This window comes from Hypanus sabinus, chromosome 23 (assembly GCF_030144855.1).
Source record: "Hypanus sabinus isolate sHypSab1 chromosome 23, sHypSab1.hap1, whole genome shotgun sequence".
In the NCBI taxonomy this organism is placed as follows: Eukaryota; Metazoa; Chordata; class Chondrichthyes; order Myliobatiformes; family Dasyatidae; genus Hypanus; species Hypanus sabinus.
The window spans coordinates 34,689,753-34,716,811 of NC_082728.1; the positions used below are offsets into that span (position 1 = coordinate 34,689,753).

Sequence of the window (27,059 nt, forward strand, 5' to 3'; positions counted from 1 at the left end):
CTAGGATACAGTGCGGACTGTCCATGGAATTTTCTCATATTCATCACAGTGTTCTCAGCTTGGTGCAGTTAATTTGTAATCTCAGTCATACAATTAAAGGACAATGCCGTTCCCCATTCACTACCAATACTACTGCAGTACTATAAAACTGTGTAGTAGTTCCTAATACTAATTGATGGAGGAATTAATGTGTTGCATTCTATATGTAAATGAACAAAATGAGTGCAAGACACCTAGTGCAGAAAATGGACTGCCTTCAGACATTACATTTGACTATTGCTCCTCCAGATCAAATGTAACATTCAAGATGACTGTCGATACCTTCAAGTTCTTTGTTGTGTCTAACTTGTTGAAGTAGTGAAATTTATTTCATATTCATTTGTGGCTGTTTCTGTCATCTCCAAGCCTAAATGCTTAAAACAAAAGTGAGCAAAACGGTTCTGAATTGTCTTATTCCTTATTTCTTGCCACCTATCAGTGGAAAAAAAAAGTCACTTTTTTTAAAACCAAACACACACAACTGACACTATTTAAAAACTTTTCACTTTTGTGTCTGACGGCCATGAAGGTGCACATGACTGACACCAGTTAGAAACTGGTTGGAAGCAGTCTCCAGGCCCAGTTAAATGCTGTGGTGTCTCAAATAAACAAAATGACTCTCGGCTATTTTCTCAATTAGTTTTTGTTCTTTAAGAGTTGTCCCAAATAACCAGCTGCTCTGTTTAACCAATGTCCCAATTAACTGTATAATTTAAAAGTGGGATGCAGTCAAAATGCCTGCAGTTCTATTTTGATGCAACATGTTGAAATCATATTAGTTCAGGTCCAAATATTTTTCTACTACATAAGATTTATTCTTATTGCTATGTCATTCAGTGAGTTGGAAGCAGATTGTGTGAGTCACAGTCCTTTCTTTCAGTGGTTTGCTTTGATTTAGCTTACTTCAGTTACTCAACCAGCTGATTCTTCATTGGCAGTGATTTGGGATCAAGAATGACTCGCTTTCATTCTAATCTTGTGGGTTCTGAGGTGACTGATGAGGCCTATGTGGGAACTGAAAATTCCACAGATGGGCCTGGTAGTACCCGAAGAAATAAGCAGACGGATACTTTGTGAGATGGTGTGCAGGTTTTTCACTTACTGGCCTCCTGTTGCATAGACTCAAGCTTCTTGATACCATTTTCACCATTTGCAACATTCCAAGGGGTCTGAGGAGTTGATGCAGTCTTTTTCAAAGGAGGCTTCAGAATATTGGATTTTTTTCCCCCACTACTTTCCTGATGACCACTTCCTGACTTGGAAATGAGCCTCTTTTTTCGTAAATCTGGGTATGTGAATGACAGGATTGCAAATACAACTATCTGAATGTAATTGGTTTAGTTCTGGAAATGGTAGCCTGGGCAGCACTGTTTCCTTAAAGTTCCCGTGCATTTAGAGTATCTGGTAGATCAGCATTTGTGGCATCTTCCTGCTGCAGGTCCCAGAACCAATTGGGAGGTGGGGGGGGGGGGGAGGGGAGGGAACAGGAAACACTCTCGCTGAGTCAACCATGAGATTTGTGTCGGGATTGAACCCTTGGTCTTCAAGCACTCGATTAGCTGAGTTAATCAGGATTGGTGCATTCCTGGATGATGGGAAGTTTCATCAGTGATATTCTTCACTGACTTCCTTTCTCAGATAAAGGACATAGTTCAGCTTTTCAGGCATTTTGGCATGTTTTCAGTTGAAGCTAGCATTGCACAGTGGGCAGGTTGGCCAAAGGTCTTTTTTCTTGCAGGTGTGGATTGATCCAGTCTTTCATATCTGTCATATTGCAGATTTCTTGGTAATTTTCTGTCTGGCTGGTGAAACAACTAACATATGTGGAGACCATTCTGACTAGTTGCATTACCAGCTGGTAGGGAACCTCCAATGCACAGGATCACTAGAGGCTGAGAAGGGTTATGGAGTCAGCCAGCTCCATCACCCAGTGTTCCCCGTCATCGAGGATATTTTCAAAAGGTGGTGCCTCAGGAATGTTTTATCCATCACTGAGGACCCTCCTCGTTTTGGACATGTCCTCTTCTAGTTACTAGCATCAGGGACTTGGTACAGGTTCCAGATGACCAACAGTCGCAATTCAGAAACAGCTTCTTCCCTTCCACCGTTAGATTTCTAAATGGTCCTTGAACTCATTCCTTTGTTTTTTTGCACTATTTATTTTGTAATTTGTAGTGTTTTATGCCTGTACACTGTACTGCTGCTTTCATCATTTAAGGAGGGATAATAAAGCAGATTCTGATTCTGATCCTGCCAGGACCGGGAGTATTTGCCATATGTCTCTCTAAGGGGTTTTCGCAAGTTCCCTGGGTCTCATCCATAGGTTCAAGAGATAGGCATTGCACTGATGACTATAGCACATTTATTCAGTGTAGAGGGAGATGAATGTCAAAGGGTACTTATTAATTTCTGCTAAAATGTCAGACAAGCCATTTTGGATGGTGAAGTACATTTCATGAAGGCAGCTTTCCTCTTCCATTTGGCCCTTTACAAATAAAGTTCTTGTGCTGCCTTGTCCTATAAGCGAGTCAGTCTGTGCCCATTATGTCTTGTCTGGGGATTATATTGTAGCTGCTGTTCTTGGCCATTGGTCCAGGTAAAATGGTTAGAATCCCATCATTGCAACTGTGCAGTTAGATACAAATAAATGCATCTACATTTAAACATCTGGACAGTGTCAGTAATGGTAACCACAGAACTGTTTGATCAGTACAAAATCCCTTCAGGTTTTCTGATGACCTTTAGGAAGGAAGGTCTTCTTCATCTTCCTCTGTTGTGGTTGACTCTAAATTGTTTTCTCAGTTCAGAACAGTAAATGCAGCATTGTCACCGACATTCACTCACCCCAAACTCCTGCAGTGAGCCAAGTAATTTTTTCAGTTGATATCAGAATCAGGTTTAGTATGACCAGCATATGTCTTGAAATTTGTGGCCTTTGCAGCAGCAGTACAATGCAATACATTATCATAGAAAAATGTGAATTACAATAAGTATTTTAATATTTAATAATAAATCAAGTAAGCAGTGCACAAATAAAGAAATAGTGAAGTATTGTTCATGGGTTCAATGTCCATTTAGAAATTGGATGGGAGAGAGGAAGAAGCTGTTCCTGAATTGTTGAGTGTGTGCCTTCAGGCTTCTGTACCTCTTTCCCAATAATAATGAGAGCAAGAAAACATGTCTGTTGAGAAATCAAACTACCAGAACTTTGTCCAGCAGAAGCATAAACAAGACAAAATCTGCAGATGTGGGAAGTTCAAGCAACTGAAACAACATGCTGGAGGAACTCAGCAGGCCAGGCAGCATCTATTGAAAAGAGTAAGCAGTTGACATTTCGGACCAAGACCCTTCATCGATCCTGTTTTTGTGTGTTCCAGTGGAAGCATGGCAATTTCTCAGGGAAAAATACAGCGCAAAGGACAGTCGCATATAAACTGTGCGCACAAAATAATTCTCAGTCACCAAGCTTGATTGGCGGTGGAGTTACTCATTCATATCCCAATCAAGCAATCATTGGTTTGTCACCAGTACAATCAAACCCTGATGTGACTCCTCAGTAGAATGTAAATTCCACTGTTTCAGTTTTGAAATGATTGCCTTTGCTTTATTTGCAGTTGAGTAATTAAATGCTTCAGGAGTAATTTACACCTCTTATAATCAGTTTTAGCGAAGGATATTTTAATGAATGGGACATAACTGAAGAGGTAGGCTGAACTTCACAGAATAATTAATCACCCTGAGAATGTGTGGACACTGGCTGCTGGCCACTGGTAAATGCAAGAGATTTAGTAGTTAATTGTAACATCTCGGGGGGATTGAAATTATTTGACAGTCTACCAGCAACATGCTTTAAGTTTCAGTGAATGAAATTTGATGAATGAATGAACACTCCAATTGATTAATTAAACTGCATTAAGATTAAACACTCTATTTTAATGACTTAGTAAATCTGTTTGTTCTCCGTAGTGCCTGTCGAACAGTGTGCTATCAATCAATCTCAACGAAATAAAGGCTACCATTGATGTACTTGAGTTATGTTGGGAGTTCACACAATGTTTGTTATTCTATGAAGTGCCTGTTACTCAGCTATTGATCTGCGATGTTAAATTTCAATAAACTAATGTGTTGGAACATTCATCCAGTAGCTGCAGTGCTGCTTTGTATTGCATCTTGCCTGTTAAGAAAGCAGCAAGGTAGCTATTGAATACTTGAGGAAGGTGGAAAATAGTTTACACAGACCTCAGAGTGTCTGCGCTGAACTCTTCTAATTGGGCAGAGCTGTAAACTACTGGCCAAAAATTCCAAATCTGTGTCTATTGTTGTAAACATGTTCAGGTGAAGCTGCACAGAAAGCACCATAGTTCTGTTAACTTGAGCCATTTTAGGAAATAACAATCACCTTTGAATTAATATAGCACCTTTTATGTGGTAGAGCATCTGAAGTCACTTGAAATTAAATCTATTGACATTGAACCAGCTTGGAAGAAAATGCAAGTGACCAAAGCCTTCAAAGTTCAAAGTAAATTTATTATCAAATACATGTACGTCACCATATACAACCCTGAGATTCATTTTATTGCAGGCAATCACATTAGATAAAAGGAACACAATAGAATCAATGAAAGACCACCCAACAGGACAAATTATCAAATTATCAACATGCATAAGACAACAAGCTTCAAATACAAAAGAAAATAAATAGAAATAATAATAATATAGTAATAGCATCGCTAGCTATCTCTGTTCCTCAGATTTTACCAGCTTGAACTGAGAAAAGATAAATGATAATAATAATAAGCAATAAATATCAAGAACATGAGATGAAGAGTCCATGAAAATGAGTCCATAGGATGTGGGTACAAATCCGTGATGTAGCAAGTGAAGTTGTCCCCTCTGGTTGAAAAGCCTGATGGTTGAAGGGGTAATAACTGTTTCTGAACCTGGTGATGTGGGTCCTGATGCTCCTGTACCTTCTAACCTGATGGCAGCAGTGAGACGGCCTTGATAGTGGGTGTCCATGATGATGGATGCTCCTTCCCTGTGACGGCACTCCATGTGAATGTGCTGAATGGTGGGGAGGATTTTACCCGTGGTGGACTGGGTGTATCCACTACTTCTTACAGGCTTTTCTCTTCAAGGGAATTGGTGTTTCCATACTGAGCCATGATGCAACCAGTCAAAATACTCCCCAACACATAACTATAGAAGTTTGTCAAAGTTTTAGATGACACGCTGAATCTTTGCAAACTTCTGAGAAATCGGAGGAGTTGCCACGCTTTGTTTGCAATGGCTCTTACATGCTGGACTCAGGACAGATCCTCCGACATTCAAAGTTGCTGACTCTCTCCACCTCTGATCCCCCAGTCAGATCTGACTCATGGACTTCTGGCTTGCTCAAGGACAGAGATTTTGAAGAATATTCAATCAAAAATTGACCGATTTGCAGAGAGAATTGAAGAAATTAGCTGCTGCAGCCGCTGTTGTCAGTCATGGAAGAAATAAATTTGGACTTGATCAAGAGGCTAGAACTGGAAGACTAGTTATTCTGGAGGGGCTGAAGGAGAACTAAGTAAAACTACACTCAAAGATTCTTTTTCAGGATAAACAGATAGAAGAAACTTTTCACACAGGACTGAAAGACAGTAAATACCATTTTGAAGTTTGAATTCAATAGCCTGTGACTTGTTCCTCCACCATAAACAAAACGTATTCTTAATTGATATCATTTTAACTGGTTAACTGATGAAGGAATAAGATGATCTGAGAGACCAACAGACGCATGAAACCTGGATTGCACCATGTAAGTCAGATAATAAACAATGCAGAATGGTTAGGCCGTAAGTCCTATTACTGTGTTGTAAGTTCTGCTTGGGAATTCCATAACTCACTTAAGTATGTGCCTGGGCTGCTGGCATTAAGAATTATTATTGAAAAAAAAACTACTATTTCCAGAGGAATGAGATAAGTTGATAATAGTTTTTTTTTAAGCATTTGTTCCCCCTGTGGCAGTTCAGTTGAAGGATCTAGACCAGAAACTTTGACTATCTATTTCCCTCTGTGATCTGCCTGACCTGCTAAGATCCTTAGCACCCTGTGTATTGTTGCTTAAGCAGCTTGGGTGCAGAGGAAGAATGCAGTGTCAGCCAGATTTACAACATCGATAAAACTGCGCACGTAGGATATTTTTGTTACAGGTGCATGCAGGTGTAACTGGAGAAGCTTAACAAGACAAAGTAAAACTATGGATTTAACATTGATAAGGAAAGGTTACACTTATCTCAATATTTTACAGATCAAAGTATTTCATATTGCGGGCATTTGACCAATCCTCACAACTTGTTTTGTAGTATAGCGAAACACATGATTCTGCGTATGCTGAATGAATTGCTACGCCTGCCCATTCACCTCCTCCCTCAGGGCCTAAACAGTCCTCCTAGGTGAAACAGTACTTCACATGCAAATCTGTTGGGATTGTCCGCTGTCTTTGTTGCTCCTCTCTGTTGCTCAGACCCGACGAAGATTGGCGGGCCGCTTTGTCAGGCACCTCAGCTCCATCCACAAAAACTGGAATGTCCTGGTGGCCAACCATTTCAATTCCTGTCCCCATTCATGTTACAGCATGTCGGTCCGTGTCCTTCTCTTCTGCTGCAGTGGGGCCACGCTCAGGTTGGAGGAATTAAAGCTCATATTTCACCCCCCCCCCCCCAACACTTCCCTCTTTATTTCCCCTCTCTGGCCTCTTACTTCTCACCGCTTCCTATGTGCCCCTCCTCCTTCCCTTTCTCCCATGATCCGCTCTCCTCTCCTCTCCTACCAGATTCCTCCTCCTCCAGCCTTTTCCCTTTTCCAATTGTCACCTCCATCTTCTTGTATCATCCCCCTCCCCCACCCACTGTGCTTCATCCATCACTTTCTAGCTCAGGGCTTCCCAGCCTGGGATCCACAGATCACTTGCTTTGTGATATTAGTCCATGGCATAAAAATGGTTGGGAATCCCTGTCTTGTCCTCTTCCCTTCCCCTTTCCCCAGCTTCTTATTCTGGGTTATTTCCCCTTCCTTTCTACTCCTGCTGAAGTGTCTCGGCCCAAAATGTTGACTTTCTATTCATCTCCATAGACACTGCCTGACCTGCTGAGTTCCTCCAGATGCTTCAGCATGTAGCTCTATATTCCATCTGCCACTGCTTTGCCCAGTCTCCTAATCTGTCTGAGTCCATCTGCAGACTCCCTACTTCCGCAACACTACCTGCCCTGTCCAGCTACCTTTGTTTTGTCCACAAACAGCCACAAAGTCATCAATTCCATCATCCAAATCATTGGCATATAATGTGAAAAGAAGCAGTCACAATACCGACCCCTGATTACCAGCAACCAACCAGAAAAGGCCCCTTTATTCCCAATCTTTGCCTCCTTGCCAGTCAGCCAGTCTTCTATCCATGCTGGTATCTGTCCTGTCATACCATGGGCTGCTAAGCAACCTCATGTGCAGCACCCTGTGAAAGGCCTTCTGCAAATCAAATTAAATAGCACCCACTGACTCTCCTTTGTCTATCTTGCCTGTTATTTTTTTCAAATACAGTAATTCCAACTGATTTTCAGACAAGATTTCATTTTAAGGAAAACATGCTGGCTTTGGGCTATTTTATAATGTGTCTCAAATACCCTGAAACCTCATCCTTAATAACGGACCCTAACATTGTCCCAACCACTGCAGTCGGACTACTTGGCCAATAATTTCCTCTCATTTGCCTCCCTCCCTTCTTAAAAGAGTGGATTGACGTTTGCAATTTTCCATTCCTCTAGAAGAATTCCAGAATCGAGTGATACTTGAAAGAACACTACTAATGCCTCTGAAATCTCTTTTAGAATGTAAGGATGTAATTCTCCAGTCCGGGTGACTTATCTACATTCGGACCTTTCAGCTTCCCAAGTACCTTCTCCTTGGTAATAGCAACTACACCCACTTTTGCCCCTTACCAATCTCTAATCTGTAGGCATACTACTGGTGTCTTCCACAGTGGAGGCTGATGCAAAATACTTATTAAGTTTGTCCACAATTTCTTTGTCGCCCGATACTACCTTTCCCTTGTAATTTTCCAACAGTTTGATACGTTCTCTCTTTTACTCTTTATATATCTGAAAGATCCTTTAGTATTCACTTTTATATTATTAGCTAGCCCTACCTTCATACTTAACAGTCTTGGTCCAAAGCATTGACTGTTCACTCTCTTCGATAGATGCTGTCTGACCCTCAGAGTTCCCCTTCATTTTGTGTGTGTCGCTTGGATTTCCAGCATCTGCAGATTTTCTCATATTTGAACCTTCTTGGTTTATCTTTTCTCTCCTTATTGTTTTCCTTTTAGTTGCATTGTGTTAGTTTTCAGGCTGGTTTCAGGCATTAGGCCGTTAATTCCAATTCCATTTGTTGGATTTTGAAACTACTTGCCTTCCAGCATTTTAATGAAACTTATTTGACAGCAGAAATGCTGGGAGCTGGCTTTCAGAAATGCAGATCCTAAAATACTTAATTATGATTTTAGAATTAGGGTGCAGTTAACTTAAGGAGATTTCTACAACTTAACTGTTATTTTCATGTTATTAAAGGCACCTTAATATGAGACAGGTAAGACTGAGTCTGTACACTCTTGTTTGGCAATGAACTTCATTGCTATTTTTTTTACAGCAATTTGAAACTGGAAGTTTATTTAATTTGGCTGTCTCATGGTGATAATTAGTGTAAAATAAAGCTCACTATCCAAGTTATCAGTAATGAAGTATTTAGTCAAGAGTTGCTGTTCTAAATATCTAAACTTGTGGCCAGGAATCTGTCTCCAACATTTGTTTGTAAATTATGTTGAGTGCAGTACTTCTAATACCACTAGTCTGAGGGTAAAAACTTAAATACAAAATTAGTGGCCAAAAATTGAAATGATCTGATTTGTGAACCAGTACAGCATCAGTTATAATGATTGGAACATTTGCTGCCATATAACGAAGGCATTAAACTTTAATGAATATTGCAATTTTATAAATTACTTGACAAATTTGGAGTTAACAATTTAGATTTCAAATTTACCTTAATTATTTCATTCTGAATGAATTAATGATTATGTTTTTACTAAACAGCAGCTGTTTTGATTTGTCGATTGAATTTGCGCTGTAACCTTAAATTGAACATTTTAAATTATGTTTTATCGTGGTAATTACAAAAACACAAATTTAAGGTAACTGGAGTAAAACATTGCTTTCTGCAATGTTGCTTTCCGTCATTATCAGCCTCCTAATGAATTTCTGTTCAAAACCTTTTCCTCAGGTATAATTTGTTATAATAGGGCCAATTTCTAGCCGTGCAATTTGAGTAATTTGGATTTCGGATAAAAGCGTATATTTCAGACTCAAACTAATGTCATTCCCGTATTTCCAAATGCAGACCAAATTGTTTTACGCATAACACCTGCTATGCAATTTTGTATTTGACATTAAAAACTCTTCCTTGATGACAGAAAAAAAGATGTGTTCTTCTAGTTTGCTGTTGACCTATTGTATGTCACTGTATTGAATCTAGACTATATTTTATTCATTTGGAGAGCTATTTCTTACAATTGACTTGCAGTTCCCAAAGCAAAGATGCATACAAACTTGCCATGAGCAGCTGGGTCTGCTGAAGGTCAATTCAGATCAACTTTATTTACCGCTTGCATTGACATGTATTTGGAATTTGCTGTGGTGTGTTGGCACGATTTGCAATAAAAACAACATTATTCAACTATTATAAAGAATTAAGATATATAAAATTATGTTAGAATTATGGATATGGAATAAAATGTACACAAGTACCAGCATACATTTATAATGTAAGCTGCATTAGAAAAAGTGGTTTAGAGTGTTCACAGTGACTGAAGAGGGGACATTTTGACATAAGCAGTTTGAACCGTGGCTTAACTTGTGTTGCAGAGGAAAAAACAGTTGTTCCATGTCCCATTGGTAAATTGACTTCCTTTACCTGCAATGTCTTTTTCTCAGATCCACCACATTCTTATTTTTTTTCTCTTTGACGAGATTTGGATCTTTGCATTATACGTGCAAAGCCAACACAAGAAACTTAATTTTGTGTATGCCAAACTGCGCTGCTTTTGGTTTTTGGAAACGGTTTGTACAGCTCTGACAAAAAAAACAATAGTAGTAAATCTGCTGCTCTTATTTTCAGCACAGGCAAGTCACTATGTACATCAGTCATTAAATGCTGTGTGACTCTGCTTTTTTGATTGTATACCAAATTTGATATTCTATTTTGGAGAAATTTAGTATAATTATTTCTTGTATTATGCGGCTTCTTTTCAGAACTCCTCCGTGAAGTGATGTTATGACAGTAAAGATTATTTGAACCACTTTGTGCAAAACATGACTCAACCAGATTTCCTGAACTACCCACTTGAGAATTGGCTATAAAGAGGCATGTGTCATTAGTTGTGACATGCCTTAATGTACCATTGTAATCTAACTGTCGGCCTCAACACTGTAAGGAAGCTGACAGATTTGTAATAAGGTTTGAATTTTTCAGCACTGTATCAAGATTTTCCACTCTGCAATGCTTTTGGAGATGGTGAATGCATTACATGTATCTAAACTTCCCAGGAATTAAGTGCTCCTTTAAGTTCTTTGAAGCTTTGGGTTTAGGGCATTCAAAATAATCCATTAAATTGAATCACACATTTACTGTTTGTATGCTAAAAGTGATTATTGTGAAGAAAATGGAGCAAATATATAGATTTGTTGTTCTGCTGTTTATACCCTGAATAAGCTGCAGGCTTAAACGTATGGGGGGGGGGGGTTCTGATGAGACTTCTATCAACCTACTGCTTACTGGGTTTGTTTGTGGCAGATGGAACCACTTTAGCAAATTGACCAATACTTGCATTCATCAATATAAAGTCTTTAATATAACCAAAGGCATTTCAAAGAGGGGAATCAATATGTTAGACAGCAAGTCAAAATATGGGTGTTGGAGGGCTGTTGGAGAAGCACTTCTTCATTTTCCAGACAAGCATGCAAAATAGACGTAGAAGATTTACATCTTAAATATTCCTACAAGAACTAATTAAAAATAGAATCAAACTATGATTGCTAAGTGGAAGCGTGCATGTTATAAACTCCGTTTCTAAGGGAATAACTAGCCTGCATATGAGTGTATGTTGGCAAAGTATGTTCTATTTAGGAGATCACCATCAACCAGTGATTTTAGGACCCAGCTTGAAATAGAACGGTACTACAGAGACCATATGGTCCATTCATCTGCCATGGATCTTTGATGCAGCTATCAAAATTTCTCTCTCTCTTGTTTACTTTTTATTCCTTCAGTCATCTTTCTTCTTTTCAAGAATATACTGTATCTCCCTATTTGCATAGCAATAAACTATGACGATCTGGTAACTCATTTACTTCACAGTTTTTAGTTATAAAGAGAAATATACTGAACATAACGATGAAGGGTCTTGGGCTGAAATGTTGTCTGTACCCTTTTCCATAGATGCTGCCTGACCTGTTGAGCTCCTCCACCATTTTGTTTGTGTTGGATTTCCAGCATCTGCAGATTTTCTCTTGTTTGTAATTGAACGTAATGTATTTAGCTTTTACTATCTGCAGAAGAAGTTCTAATTGTTTATGTTCCTTACAATTCCATTTTGTGGATATATTTTAAATAGATTAACTGATGCAGTTGTAAAGAAGAGGTGCTTAAGAATTCTTGATCATGACAAAAGAAACCAGATGTTATAGGACCCTGGTCAGACCCCTCTTGGAGTGCTGTGCTCAGTTCTGGCCGCCTCACTACAGGAAGGATGTGGAAACCATAAAAAGGGTGTAGAGGAGGTTTACAAGGATGTTGCCTGGATTGGGGAGCATGCCTTATGAGAATAAGTTGAGTGAACTCGGCCTTTTTTCCTTGGAGCGATGGAGGATGAGAGGTGACCTGATAGAGGTGTATAAGATGATAAGAGGCATTGATCATGTGGATAGTCAGAGGCTTTTTCCCATGGCTGAAATGGCTAGCACGGGAGGGCACAGTGTTAAGGTGCTTGGAAATGGGTACAGCGGAGATATCAAGGGTAAGTTTTTTACGCAGAGAATGGTGAGTGCATGGAATGGGCTTCCGGTGATGGTGGAGGCAGATATGATGGGGTCTTTTAAGAGACTCCTGGAGAGGTACATGGAGCTCAGAAAAATAGATGGCTATGGGTAACCCTAGGTAATTTCTAGGGCAAGGACCTGTTTGGCACAGCTTGTGGGCCAAAGAGCCTGTATTGTGCTGTAGGTTTTCTATGTTTCAAGATAAAAACATAAGAAATAGGTGTAGGAGTAGGCCATCTGGCCTGTCAAACCTACTCTGCCATCTCCACCTACCTGTCTTTTCCCAATAACACTTATTTCCTCTACAATGCATAAATCTATCCAACCTTGTCTTAAATATACTTACTGAAGTAGCCTCCACTGCTCCATTGAGCAGAAAATTCCACAGATTCACCACTCTCTGGGAAAAGCTGTTCCTGCTCATCTCCATCCTAAATCTACTCTTCTGAATCTTGAGATAATGTCCCCTACTTCTAGTCTCACCTTCCAGTGGAAACAACTTCCCTGCCTTTATCTTATCTATCCCTTTCATAATTTTATATATTTATTTCAGATCTCCTCTCATTCTTCTGAATTCCATTGAGTACAGTCCCAGGTGACTTGATCTCTGCTCATCTCACCTCTGGAATCAACCTGGTAAATGCCCTCTGCACTGCCTCTGATCTGGGACAGTAGGCAGTTATTCAAGATACTTAGGGCCAGATAGAGCTTGATGTGCTTTAGTCAGGTCTGGTTTTAGATTGTCAAAATGATTATGTCCCGATATCCTCAAATCTAGAGAGATCACTGGCATCAAGGGTACAGATATGACAGCAGTTGACTAAATGAGATATTTCTAAAATAATCATGTTGAGGGAAGGGCCAATAGCTAACTATTAGGGAACCTTTCTAAGTGTCTCTAAAGATAACTAGCTCCCTTCGTCTATGGTGTTTACCCCTGTTTTGCATCAACTATTTTTAGATACAGTACAATCATCTTATCAGACCATAAGAAATTGGAGCAGAATTAGGCCATACTTTGCCATTCGAATATGGATGATTTATTTTTTTCTCTCAACCCTATTTTCCTTTCTTTTCCCTGTAACCTTTGACTCCTTTACTAATCAACAACTTGCTAAATATAACCAATATCTTGGTCTCCATAGTTCTCTGAGGCAAGTAATTCCACAGATTCACTCTCTAACTAAAGAAATTCTTCCTCATCTCTGTTCTAAAGGGATATTCATCTATTTTGAGCGTACGCCTTCTGTTCCTAGACTCTCCCTTTATTAGAAATATCTTTTCCTTGTCCACTCCTTCTCAGCCTTTTTATGTTCAGTAGAGTACGGTGAGATCCCTCTCACTCTTTTAAACTCAGGCAAGTGCAGGCCCAGAGCCATCAAATGCTCACCAGGCATTAACCCTTTCATCCCCAACCTCATTATTGTAAATCTCCTCCAGATTCTCTCCAAGCCAGCATATTCTTCCTCAGACATTGTGCCCAAAACTGCTCACAGATCTCTAAATGTGGTCTGAATAAAGTCTCAGCATAAATTCTTTGTTTTTACATTCTACTCCTCCTGAATACAGGACTAGAATACAAAAGCAAAGATGTAATGCTGAAGCTTTATAGATTTTAGTTCCTCAACAGATTACCAAGGTAAAATCTGTCTTTGTTAATTGATGTTGTTGCTGAGTATGTACAATCAATATAGTGCAACAGTGATTCTGTAAGATGGTTATGAGCTGTCACATTTAATGTTATGTATATTGTGAGCATTTAACTTTTTTATTAACTTGCTCGTTTTTTCTCTCCATTAGGTCATCTTTAACCTGCCCTCACTGCCTTAAACAGAGCAACACCTTTGACCCCTTTTTGTGCATCTCCTTGCCCATCCCCCTACGCCAGACCAGGTACATTTACTGACACTATTTACAATGCATTACGTTTTACTGTGACTATTTTTAGTCTGTTTTAGAGGAGAAGGACAAAATCTATATAGTTCTGTTTTAGTTTTTATATTTGGTAATGACCTCACGTACTTATTGTCTGCTTGTAGGGAAACTGATTCTGTGCTTTCTTATATAGAAGAGAAATTTTTTATTCATTATTACTGGAGTAGCTGGCATTGTCCCCTGCTTGTCTAGCAAAGGGTTATTTCTTAGTGTGCATCAGCTAGATGCTGTACCTTACTAATTTTGTATGCATTAAATTTTTGATATACATAAAGCAGTTACTACCTTTATACCCAATATAACCACCAAATAAACGTTATAATGTTCACTGAGAATTAAAATGCATTATTAAACACGAAAATGTTTAAATATATAAAAGGAAAGAATGTTAGTTATCAAGTTACTTCCATTGAATGTGCTGATGCAAACCATTGAGGTTTTGAAATCACAGGGTGAATCAGATTAAGGAAAGGCTGCTCCTAACAAGCAAAAAAACCTTTGACAGTCTGAAAACTGACCGCAATTTCCAGTTAGTGGCTGTTTTATTAGGCACACCTATGCACCTGCTCATAATGCAAATAGCCAATCAGCCAACCATATGGCCGCAACTCAATGCATAAAAACATGCAGTCATTTTCAAGAGGTTCATTTGTTGTTCAGACCAAGCATCAGAATGGGGAAGAAATGTGATCTAAGTGACTTTGACAGTGGAGTGATTGTCAGTGTCAGACAAGGTGATTTGAGTATCTGAAAAACCGCTGATCTCCTGGGATTTTCACACGCAGCGGTCTCCAGAGGTGCAAAAACAAAAGAAAAGGCATCCATTGAGCAGCAGTTCTGTGCGAAAATGCCTTGTTAATGAGAGAGGTCAATGGAGAACAGCCAGACTGGTTCAAGCTGACAGAAAGGCAACAACAACTCGAGTAACCATGTGTTACAACAGTGCAATGCATTTTTGAATGCACAACATGTTGAACCTTGACGTGGGTGGCATACACAGCAGAAGACCGTGAACATTCAGAATACTTTGTGGCCACTTTATTAGCTACCATTTGTACCTGGTAAGTGGCCACTGGGTATATATAGACAATTATGGTCCTTCAGTGTGTGCATGTGTCTCGGTATGTTTCTTTGACATCACCAACCTCACAAGGTGCAGATTTGCTGATAGGAAATTGGTGGATAATAAGGAAGCAGTATCGACATGTTTATATGCAGTTTGAAATCTACTGTTTTTCATTGAGCCACTAGATCTTCCTAATATCCAGAATATAAGGAGCTTTTCATTTCTTTAGTGTCTTTTAGATTCCTGGAATGTCCAGAGTGGTTGACATCAGTTAACTCGCACATGTTCTGGCAAAGATGGGTATGCATCTGTGCACAATGGTGCTTTTGAGATAAAACTAGTTAATTTGCTTTAATGGTTTGTTCAGAACACTGAATAAATTCCTGATTTTCTTTATAATTGCAATGAAAATTTTCACAAGGATAGTACTCATTCATTAATGTCAATTGCAGACTCCAGTTAGTACAGATTGGCAACATCTCCTCCTATTCACGGTTGGCGTGGGTGCAGCACAGGGCTGTGTACGTAGCCCCCTGCTCTGCTCACACGCTACTATTGTTGGTTGAATCAAAGGTGGTGACAAGTCGGCATTTAAGAGGGAGATTGAAATCTGGTTGAGTGGTGACACAACAATCACCCCTCTATTAAAGTCAGCAAATCTGAAGAGCTGATGACAGGATGAGGGAGTTGGAGGTCGATGAGCCAGTCCTCATTAGGGAGATGGAGGTGGGAGAGGGCCAGTAGATTCAAATCAGAAGACCTGTGCTGGGATCATCACAAAGTGCCTCTACTTTCTTAGAATTTTGCATAGGTTTAGCATGTAACCAAAAACTTTTGACAAACTTCTATGGAGCTATAGAATGGGATTGCTGGGCAGGTGAAGCCGGTTGGGGCAGGGAGATGGTGGAGACAGCAACAGAAGACTGGGTGGGGGGGGGGAGTGGTGAGACAGCAAAGAGCTGCAGATTATGGAATTTGATAAGAATGGGAGGTGGTGGATGTACCAGATAAAGGAAGCATGCTTGGTGTGAGAGGTGATAGGCAGAATAAATGGGCTGAGGGGAATGGTGTTTCGAAAGGAGGAGGTGTCTGAGAGGACTAGAGTGAATCAGAAGAGAGAAAGGAACAGATGGGATGTGTGTTATCTGAAAACGGAAAATATATACCATACATACAATTAGGTTGATGTCTACCCAGTTAGAATATTAGATAATATTATCCCTCCTTATCCGCGGGTTCCGCATGCGCGGATTCAACCAACCGTGGATCAGGAAAACCCGGAAGTTCCTTCTCCAGCACTTATTGTTTAAGCATGTACAGACTTTTTTTTCTTGTCATCGTTCCCTAACCAATACAGTATAACAACTATTTTACATAGCATTTACATTGTATTAGGTATTATAAGTAATCTAGAGATGATTTAAAGTATACGGGAAGATGTGAATAGGTTACCGTGGATCGGGAATCGAAAAAAAATGGAAGTTCTCTAGGTCGGAACAGGTACATCCGGTATTATTTAGCGTCAGTTAGTCAAATGTTTGTCTTAGTATATAGTATATATTTTATCTTTCTATGCATATAAACACTTAAGAAATATATGTATTTCAATAATTAAACCACTGCATTGCTTAGTAATAATTGTAGCTTTCATTGGGGCAGGGCCTTCACGTGCTCCATTATTCTCACTTTATCCTTTAAAATTGTTCTGATTGTTGACCGACTGTAGCCTAACGCTTTTCCAATGACTGATGGTGTTTCACCTCTTTCGGATTGCTTTGTTATTCCCACTTTATTTTCAATCAAGATCGTTTTCCAGAACAGAAACACTGCAGGCGGTGGGTCCCGAGCTCCGCTGGGTCCTAAAGTCCACCACACTGAGACAGGTTAAATAATGGACTTGGAGCATCCGTGTTTTTTGGTATCTGTGGGGGGGAGGGGTCCCAGAACCAATTCCCTGTGGATAAGGAGGGCCGACTGCACACAGAAAATGCTGGAGCAACTCATTAGAATAGAAGGTTTTGGGTCTTGCTCTGGTAGTGGAGGAGGCAGAGGACAGAAAGGTTGGTGTGGCAATGAGACGAGGAGTTGAACTGACATACAACTGGGAGCTGAGGATGGTCCCTGCAGACAGAGCACAGTTCTCAGCAGAGTAGTTCCCCAGTCTGACCAATGTAGAGGACTTGCACCTTCATATTGCATTCTCTCACAACCTCATCCACCCAGGTCCTCATGCACATCCACTTCTTTCTTACACACTGCCCCCACCAACTCCATCTAGTCATCTATTCCCTTTGCCTGAATGATGCAGCTCAATCCCCTGAATTCCACCAGCAGTTTTGTTTTTGTTCCAGATTCCAGTATCTGCAATCTTTTTGTGTCTCCATGTGAAATAAATCATATGATTCTCTTTAGAGCAGCAGGGGCAGTGTCCCCTGTCCCTGGTGTAACGGTGTATATTTAACCCTCAATCAATGCTGCAAATAAAGAGATCATTTGCACATTATCACATTGACATCAGAGAGAGATTGCTGTGCGCAAATTGGCTGCCACCTTTTTCTATAACACCAACCACCCTCAGAAGATATGATGATGGATGGAAAGGCCCTTTGAGATTATATGAAACTGTGAATAACGAAGGGCTTAAAAAAATTCAAACAACTGAGTCAAGCTACCATAAGAATACGCTGGTAGCTCAGCACCTCAGCTTGGCAAGTTGACTGTTTGTTCCCCTCCATGGAAGCTGACTGAATTCCTTCAGCTTTTTGTGTGCATTGAATAAGAACACACTCGCCTTTAAATGGAAACTCAGAGCTAATTAGCAAACGTTCAGAATATAATGATCTACAGTACTGTGCAAAAGACTCAGGCACATATATATATATAGTGAGTGTGCCTAAGACCTTTGTATAGTACTGTAGTAATTCTATGTATTGCACTGTCCTGCTGCCACAAAATAATAAACAAATTTCATGACATATGTGAGTAATGATAAACCTGATTCTCATATGGAACTCTAATTTGGACTAAGAGTGGGAAAAGGGGCAGGGAGAGGGGATGGAACAGGAAGTACCAGACAGGCATTTTGTAATGGTCAATAGACTAATCGTTTGGAATGAAGTGACCTTGCCTGACCCACACTTCAATCCGCCCCGGGCACTCCTCCTCTGCCTCTTCTGCAGCACTCCACCCTCAGCATTCCCAGCATCCTCTGCTCCTGCCAGATTTACAAACTTGCTCTCCTCTCCAAGTTGAGAATTACAATACTGTGCAAAAGTGTTCATAGCTACAGTACATATATGTGCCTAAGACTTTTGCACAGTATTGTTCTAAAGCAAATGCCAGCATTTATACTGTATTTGATTTTTCCATCTCTACTACTGCATTGCAGTTATTACAGTTAGTTTCAAGGTCAGTAATGCTGTTACATTCATTTTACAGTACCTATTTCTTGAATGTGATGCTTAAATAAAATATAGGTTCAGTCAATTCAGTGCCATGTATTTTGAGCCATTAGTGCAGGGTTAAGAAGCACAGAACTGCCAGGCAATATAGGAGTAATTAAGGAAAGTAAGACTTTCTTGCCACGAAATTCATCTCCAGTTAGAAGCACTAAACTCACTGGGCTAGAAATGGCATTGTTGCTTTTTAGTGGGATTAAAACATCATTGTTGGTCATGCTAGTATTGTTTTTTGAAAGACTGAGAACTTTGCTTCTAAGATTCACAGAACTGCTTTGTCAGGTTTCCTGTTATGCTGTCGCACTGAAACTGACACCTTCTCTTTCAGAATGGCATTCCGTTTTGACACATTACAAGTTTTTGCAGTTATCAGAATTTAGCCCAGCATATGCAAGTTTTGAAGCCGAGCTTTAAAGGGTCATGCCCAAATGCAGTCATCATTCTTCGTGCTGTTAGGGAGCAATGTGACTGCAGTGAGGGAAAGAGGGTGCGAGAGTGACCCAGGGGTCAGACAGAAGTGGACAGGTTGGTGAAGAGGATTGCATGTCCCTTGTGCAAGAGAGCCACAGATGTCTTCATCTGCAGAAGAAGAACCTGGCAGGCAGGTTCTTCTGAAAGGAAGTTGTTGGTAAAGTCAAAGTAAATTTATTATCAAAGTATGTATTGTATAGGTTACCATATATACCTTGAGGCTCATGTTCTTGCAGATATTTACAGGAAAATAAAGAACTACAATTGAATTTACAAAAAACATACATAAACAAAGACTGACACTGTTGATGTGCAAAAGAAGAGAAACGTTGCAAGTATAAGAATATTAATAATATCGAGAACATCTGTTGTAGAGTCTTTGAAGGTGAGTCTGTAGGTTGTGGAATCGGTTCAGAGTTGTAACAAGTGAAGTTATCCACGCTGCTTCAGGAGCCTGATGGCCAGAGTAATAACTGTTCCTGAACTTGATGTGGTGGCATCTGGGCTCCTGCACCTCCTGCCCAATTGTAGTAGTGCGAAGAGAGCATGGCCTGGATAATGGATGCTGCTTTCTTGCGGCAGTGCTCAATTGCGGCCGTGAGGATGGTCTCTGAATGCTTATGTTTTGGGGAAATGTTGAATACAAGTAACTTGACTTCCTTCTGTGAGCTGAAGGTGAAGTAGGTGAGGCTTGCCTTCCTTCCTTGATGCTGGAGCTTGTGGGATTCCCTTCATGCAGCAGTGAACAACAAACTGTGTGGTGTGGCTTTGTCAGCATCTTGGAATGACCCTGAAGATGGGAAGATTGCCATAATCTTCATTGGCAAACAGTTCAAACATCTCGAGCAGCATTTCAAACCTCAGGGAGGACAAAGAGTAACCTTTGAGTAATTACTAAGTATCATATTTCATACCTGTGAAATTTGAAAACATCACTACAGACTCTTTGACATTGTTCAGAATGGGAAATTTACACTGAGAAATAAATGGTTTTACAGCAGCAGAAATTCACACTGAAGTTTCAGAATTGCATTTGGTGCTGGGCACTCTGACCTTCGGAAATGTGTTAAGAATTGTTCTTCTCCAGTTCCAACATCGTGTGAAACTCCTGATAATTTGTCATTCTGATTACTTGGTTTATTCCACAAATGGGCTATTGGGAGTTATGCCTATTAGAGTCATAGAGTCATGTAAAAAAATATAGCAAAGAAACAAGCTCTTCGGCCCATCTAGTCCACAGCAAACCATTTAACCTGCCTGCCCCCATCAACCTGCAAGAACAAGCACCTTTTTTCCCCACATACTATGTAGTAATATAGTACATTTAGACTTGTTCAGTTTAAAGAAAGTAGGAATTGGACAAGCTCTTCAGACCCTGTAACAAACTGACCCATGTTCCTGATACTGGTGCTCTGCACCCCAAGCAAGATTCTGGACCCTGACTATACAGTGTACCAGATCTCCAGCCCACAGTTTGGTCTAATAAGTGATCTCAGTACTGAACCATCAAGATTTCCACACAATCGAATGGCAAATTATTGGAATTCCCCTGACTTTTGAAATTTAGACCTATTGTTTACAGTAGAATTGGATTGTTTAAACTGGATTGGACTGCACAGAGCTACTTTATGGCTTATTTTGGAGGATACCTTTCCGGTTTTGTGTTTTCATGATTAGACTAATTTTCATCAAGTGCACCAGCTCATGGGGTTCCTTAGGGACGCATGAAACAAGTACTTTCAAATTAGGATTCACCCTCATTTGCTGCATTAAGTAGCTGCTGCGTTTCGTCCTAGCACACAGTTCAGGGACCACTTATATATTTAAAAAAAAGTGAAATTAAGAACAATTACAGTTTTAAAAAAATGTTAAGGTGGTTTGCTATGTTAGCATACTTTACATCCTAAACACACCTTCCATCAACTGCTGCATGCAGTGAACACAGTTGGTTCATCTTTGCTACCAACTTTAAAGTGAAACAGGTCTTTGCCTTAAAATATTCTCTCTCTCCATGACTGCCACAGTATAGCAACATAAAAGGAAATGAGGGATAACTTGATGAGAGGAAGCACAACTTTTGTTGCTGTCTCTGTACAGCAATAAGCTCATGCCTTATTGTGGAGTTGGGGTCAATCATGGAAGCGGACTCAAGTATGTTAACATGATGTAAGTCTTCTACCCACTTCCGTCATGTTATCATACTTGAGTCCACTTCCATGATTGACCCCCAACTCCATGATAAGGCATGAGTGTATTGCTGTACAGAGACAGCAACATATAATTGTGCTGTGTAAAGCTACAATTAGCACTTTGAAACCTGGCAGTGATATGTTAGGTGTTTGAAGCATTAAAAACAGCTGGCAGATGAAGACAACAACATATCAGTGCTCTAGTAAAGATCCTTTCAATCAGATTTCCTTGTTGACTTGCCTTAGATTTCAACCTTAATGTAATCAGCTTCAGCTTTAGGAATGCTCAACTCCTTTGATTTAAGATCCCAGGTATTACTATGCTCCTAAAGGAGCTGCAACAGAATTGCATTTTTAGAGATTATATTCTCTGATGAAAAGATTAATTCACCTACCTGGATTAATTCAATATTTACGTTGTAAGAGACACAAGATTAGTTTCAAGACACCACTGTTCTTGTGCATTATGGCAGACCTCTTTTCTATCTACATCTATCTGAAGATGTTTTTCAGTAGCTCATTTGGCATGATAGACTATTTTGTGTTGTTACCCCGGAAGATATTGAAAAGGATGTAGGGAGTGTCTCAGAGGAATAATTTAAAAATAAATGAGATTTATTGTTCAAATATTGGCTTGCCTTATTATTTTCTTATTTTTGAGGGGGGGGGGGGTGTTAGTCTATGTAGATATTTCATTAAATTTTCATGGGTAAATTCAGCAAGCCTAGTAGAATATTTTATGCACAGAGTAGTGGAGTAGGAGATGTTCTGCCACAGCTGTAGAAAGTCTGGTTTGACCACACCTGTGCACTCTAAGCAGGTCTCAACAACTCCTTCCAAAGCTATAATGATGACTTTTGAGGGATAGATTTATCTGAATGAAATACAGACTTCAGCAGCCAATTTAAAAGAAGTGATTATATAAAGAAGGAGTTTGTTCCAGGAATTTTGTCAAATATATTGAGGGAAGCCAGTATCTTAAGGCAGCAAAAAACTATTTCTGATAGTTGGCATATCTCAGTCTGAAATCCTTGTTTTTTTTAAAAAAATGAAGTCTTTAAGTAGTAAACACTTTTATCTGCAAAGGGTGATAATATCTAGGAATTCTTCTGGAAGTAGTAATGCTTGTAGCTGAGCGGTTTTAAATCAGGTTGAGATATTTGTCAGCCATTTGGGAATAAGCTGGGTACATTAGAGCCGTAAAGAGACACAGTGTAGAAACAGACCCATCAGCTGATTTAGTCCATGCTGACTATCGTTCAGCAAATTCTGATCAACTCCCACCCCTGGGACTCTACCATTCACCAATACACTTGGGCAACATAGAATGGCCAACTAATTGAGCCTCTGTCATGTCTCTGGGACATGGGAAGAAGCCAGAGGAAATCCACATGGTCAAGAGAACAGGTAATACCTGGGGTCAGGATCGAATCTGGATTTCGTGCATTGTAGCTGGTGACGCCACCAGCTGTCCCACTATCTCTTTGCCACTGCAGTTGTGCTCGAAGAATTCATATTTAAATGCCTATAACAATAGGAATCACCAATATTTAATTCATGTACAGCATAACTTACAAGATTTAACTATAAAGGAATATAGTAAGGATAGGTTGTTATTCCTGTGCTGCAAATGATGTTTCTGATTTCATTTGGATTCATTCCCCCCAACCCACCAAAAAAATGAGCTAATTCAGAAATAGTTTCATAGGGACCAGAAAAAGTGAGTCAACAGAGACGGTATCCATAGGTCTAGATGCAAGTTAGCTTTAGGGAGGAGGTATTAGTCTTTGCACAGTGAAAGTGGAAAAGAGCATTATTCATTTTGGTGTTGAGCTGACAATAATTAGTTCTAAATGTGAAGTAATTAACCATGAGAATGAAATAAATGCAAACATTGGAAAAAGAGAAAGAAGTGAAGAATCGTGACCTTTGTGACAAATATTCTCTGGACTTTTCTAATTGGAATATTAGGAAATTATAATGGTAGCCTGAGAAAATGGGAAATGTGAATTTTCAGTAAAATACAATTAAGGAAAAGGACAAAAAGAAAATTAATTCTTCCTCCCAAGAAAATGGGATGCATAATGAGAAAGGATTTAATTATGGTATACATAAATGAGGTCTTGAGGTTAGTGGATGGTTATTTGAGATTCTGAGATATGAATTTGCATGACAATATGTAAAGTGTTTTCACTGTTGTTAAGAAGTCCTAAAGTACTTTATGGAAATCATGTAACGGAATGATAGGGCAGGTGATTGGAGAGTTGGGCTTTAAGGAACGTGATCAAGGAAGGAAAGGGAGAACAGTGGCCGAGGGGGTAAGGGAGGCAGCTGAAGGCATGGACATCAATGGTGTTAAGGAATAAAACCGAGGATGCTCCGCATCCCAGAATGTGAGGAGTGCAAAAATTTTGGAGGATTCGAGGTTGGAGAAGATTACTGAGATAAGAAGGGTGCAGGGATTTGAGACTAGATTAGAATTTTAAAATTGAGCTGCTGCAAAATTAGGAGCCTTTACATTCCAATGAGCCCAAGGATGATGCTGGAGTGGAATTAGATGTGAGCTTTGGATGGTCTCAAGTTCTTGGAGTGAAGAACGTAGGCTTCCAGGTGTGTGTGGAATAGTCAAGTCTGCAGGCAGCCGAAGCATCAAGAACTGAGCAGAGTGGCTGCAGCAGAAATAGGCTGAGGTGAGGTTGAATTGCCATTTTTAATGTTATGTGCTCCAAAGCTCTTTAAAATCAAATTTGCAAACAGCCAGATCTAAATCTCAAGAAAGGATAGAATGAATGACACAATAGATTTGGTGGAAGGCTTGAATAAGCTTCACTTCAGCATTCCATTTATTTTGTTGAGAATTTTTTTTATCTGGAGTTGTAGTAGGTAAAGATGATTTATAGCTAATGGAGGAGTTGCAAGGAGGTATGAAGACTGATGTTGTCACCACTTGTGGAGAGATTGATCTGGCACTTTCAAAGAATGCTGCCTGAGAAATAGAAGGGCCACAAGGATAGATCTTGATTGAAGGAATGGGATGGGAAAGCATTGCATGTAGATCTCTGACTTCAGATAGATGAAAAAGGCTTCAGTTCATTGGAATCCCACACAGTAGGACAATGCTGTGAAGTGCTTACAAGGTGATATTTTGGTCAATCATTTCAAAAGGTGCAGATAAGTCTAGAGCAGGGGTCGGCAACGTTTACCACTAAAAGAGCCAATATGGACCCATTTCCCACAGAAAAGAAAACACTGGGAGCCACAAAACGAAATAACACTGCATACAACGGGTTTTTTTTGCCTTTATGCTATGTATAAACAAACTATAATGTGTTGCATTTTTGAAATTGATGAACTCCTGCAGAGAAAACGAAATTACATTTCTGCATGCAACAAAAACATTTTGAACTCCGAAAAAAAGACGTTGGGTTGAAGGTTACTACATAGGTAGCCTACCTTGGATCGAAGAATTAAAAGAAAGCGCGCACTGGCGGGTGTCAGGCATTGGCAGTTGTGATGTATATTAATAGCGATAAAAAACACGTTGTAGCGATGTAGCGCTACACGCAGCGCTAAAATAAAGACTGCAGTCAAAGGTAACTTTATTCGAACAGCCTTGCTTTAAAGCCTCCCTCAACCCGTCCCCATGGGCGCGGATGCTCCAAAAGACACGTACTCACAAACCCCCGTAGGCTATCTCCCTTAGTCGGAACGGTGGCTAATTGTTCGGATGTGCCAGGAAACGGTGTCTCCGCAAAGTACAAGATCACCATAATCTTCAAATTTCGAATTACATTTCAAAAGCTAACAAACCACGGGGAGCCGCATCACAGAGATCAAAGAGCCGCATGTGGCTCTGGAGCCATAGGTTGCCGACCTCTGGTCTAGAGGATGAGGAGGGAGAATTTGCATCAGTCATTGTCACAGTGAAAGTGATTTGTGATGTTAGATTCTCCTGAACTTAACTGGATAGATTTTTGCAGGGAGTTCTGGAAAAGATGGCTGTTGTATGAGTAGGATGCAACCCACTAGGGACTTAAGGTAGAGAATAAAAAATTGAGTGATATTGACGAGGAGAGAGACAGTCGGGTTTGATTTCAAAAGGAAAAGGTTACCTGGATAGAATACTCAGCTACTTCTGCTAATTTGGAAGTCAGGGCAGGAATTTGGAATAGCAATTTATTGAAGATTTGGTAATTGGTTTCTTCTTGTCACATGTACTGATTCACAATAAAAAGCTTTGCTTTGCGTGCTGTGCAGTCAGATCATTTAAAATTAGGTACCTGGAGTTAGTACAAATGGAAAGATAGTACCAAAATGCAGAATATATATTTACAATTCCAGGTAATGTAGATAGGTGTAACGGCCATAACAAGAGAGTTGATCTTTATTGCTGAAGATTTCGGTTTAAGAGTGAAATAGAAGCCTGGTGGTACTAGTTTTTGTGTTTTTGTATCTTCTGCCCAATGCAAGGTGGAGAAGTGAAAATGTTTAGGTTTTTTTTGTGGAAGAGTTAGGATTAATGAAGATGAGTCTGGTTTTCATGATAGACTGGACTTAATTCTTATTTATTTTATTTATTTAGAAATACAGTACTGAACAGTCCCAGCTGGCCCATTGAGCCACAGCTCTAGCCCAATCGCAGGACAATTTACAATGGCCAATTAACTTACTTATCAGTATGTCTTTGGAATGTGGGAGGAAACTGGAGCATCCGGAGGAATCCTATGCATATCACGGGGAGAACGTACAAACTCCTTACAGAGGGCATTGGAATTGAACTCCAACTCCAGGAGCAGTGCACTAAGCGCTGTGCTACCATGGTGACCCAGCTCTCTGCAAATTCTTGTGCTTTTGGGCCGAGCAGCAGCAGGTGATTGGTCCCATGTTTAGAGAAGAAGCAATGTGGGCCTCAGAGAAGGAGAACTTTGGGGCAAAGTTGGTCAGGTGAACAACAGGTAGCAAAGAAGTTCACGAGACCCTCACTCTTTTTGGTGCTGGAGATGACCTTTTCAGCAAGGAAGCTTGGGGTTGTATATCCAATCCTAGAGGAGTTTGGAAGGTTGGAATTCTGATTAGTTCTGGCAGACAGGAACTTCATGTTTCAAGTCATATTTGGCTGTGTGCAGTAAATTTTTATTTGGAGTATTCTTTCAATTCTGCGTGGGAAAATTGATGAGAGCCATCCCAGGAGTACAGCTGAGATGCAAGATTATAATGTTGGCAAATAGAGGTTGCCTTAGCCCAGGGGTGGGGGGGGCGGATATGAGAAGGTTGGGTGGAGTCACTTCCTAACATGATGGTCTGCCTCAGTTGAGTAACAGGCTGAGAGATGCCCCAAACCTTTATGGTACCGTGTACTGAAGGGAGCAGAGGTTGGAGTGTGTGGTTCTGATGTGAATTGTAGAAAATGACCCCATTCAATGATGGAACAAGCGATGAGGTTTAAAATATTCTGAGCATTGAAAGAGAAGGTGTGTAATTCAGTGTGTGAGCAATTGACTGCAGATGCTTTAATTTAAATCTCATTGGAAGTTTCAGTGAAATGTGCCTCTGGTTGTTTTCTGATTGTTGAATAGAGGCTGTCGTTTGTATGTACAAGTTCCAGTTTTGTGCTGGCAGTGGAAGAAATATGCGATACTCGACTTGTGAGTCAGTGGGTGCTTGACTGATGGTAGGAAAATGTAAGACATGGTCAGGTGAGTTTTGCATAGCCATGCCTAGACAATTTCCCACTGGGAACAATTTCATGCAGAAGTGATTACTAGCACAATTTTGA

General features: G+C 40.0%; 1 protein-coding gene across 1 annotated transcript in view; it reads left to right on the forward strand.

Annotated features, from left to right (window-relative positions):
* Positions 1–27,059, forward strand: part of usp43a (ubiquitin specific peptidase 43a) — a 452,509-nt gene that overhangs the window by 167,237 nt on the left and 258,213 nt on the right. Inside the window, exon 4 of the mRNA XM_059948710.1 lies at positions 13,965–14,057. Coding sequence (XP_059804693.1) covers positions 13,965–14,057 — 93 coding nt within the window. The remainder of the gene's footprint in view (positions 1–13,964; positions 14,058–27,059) is intronic.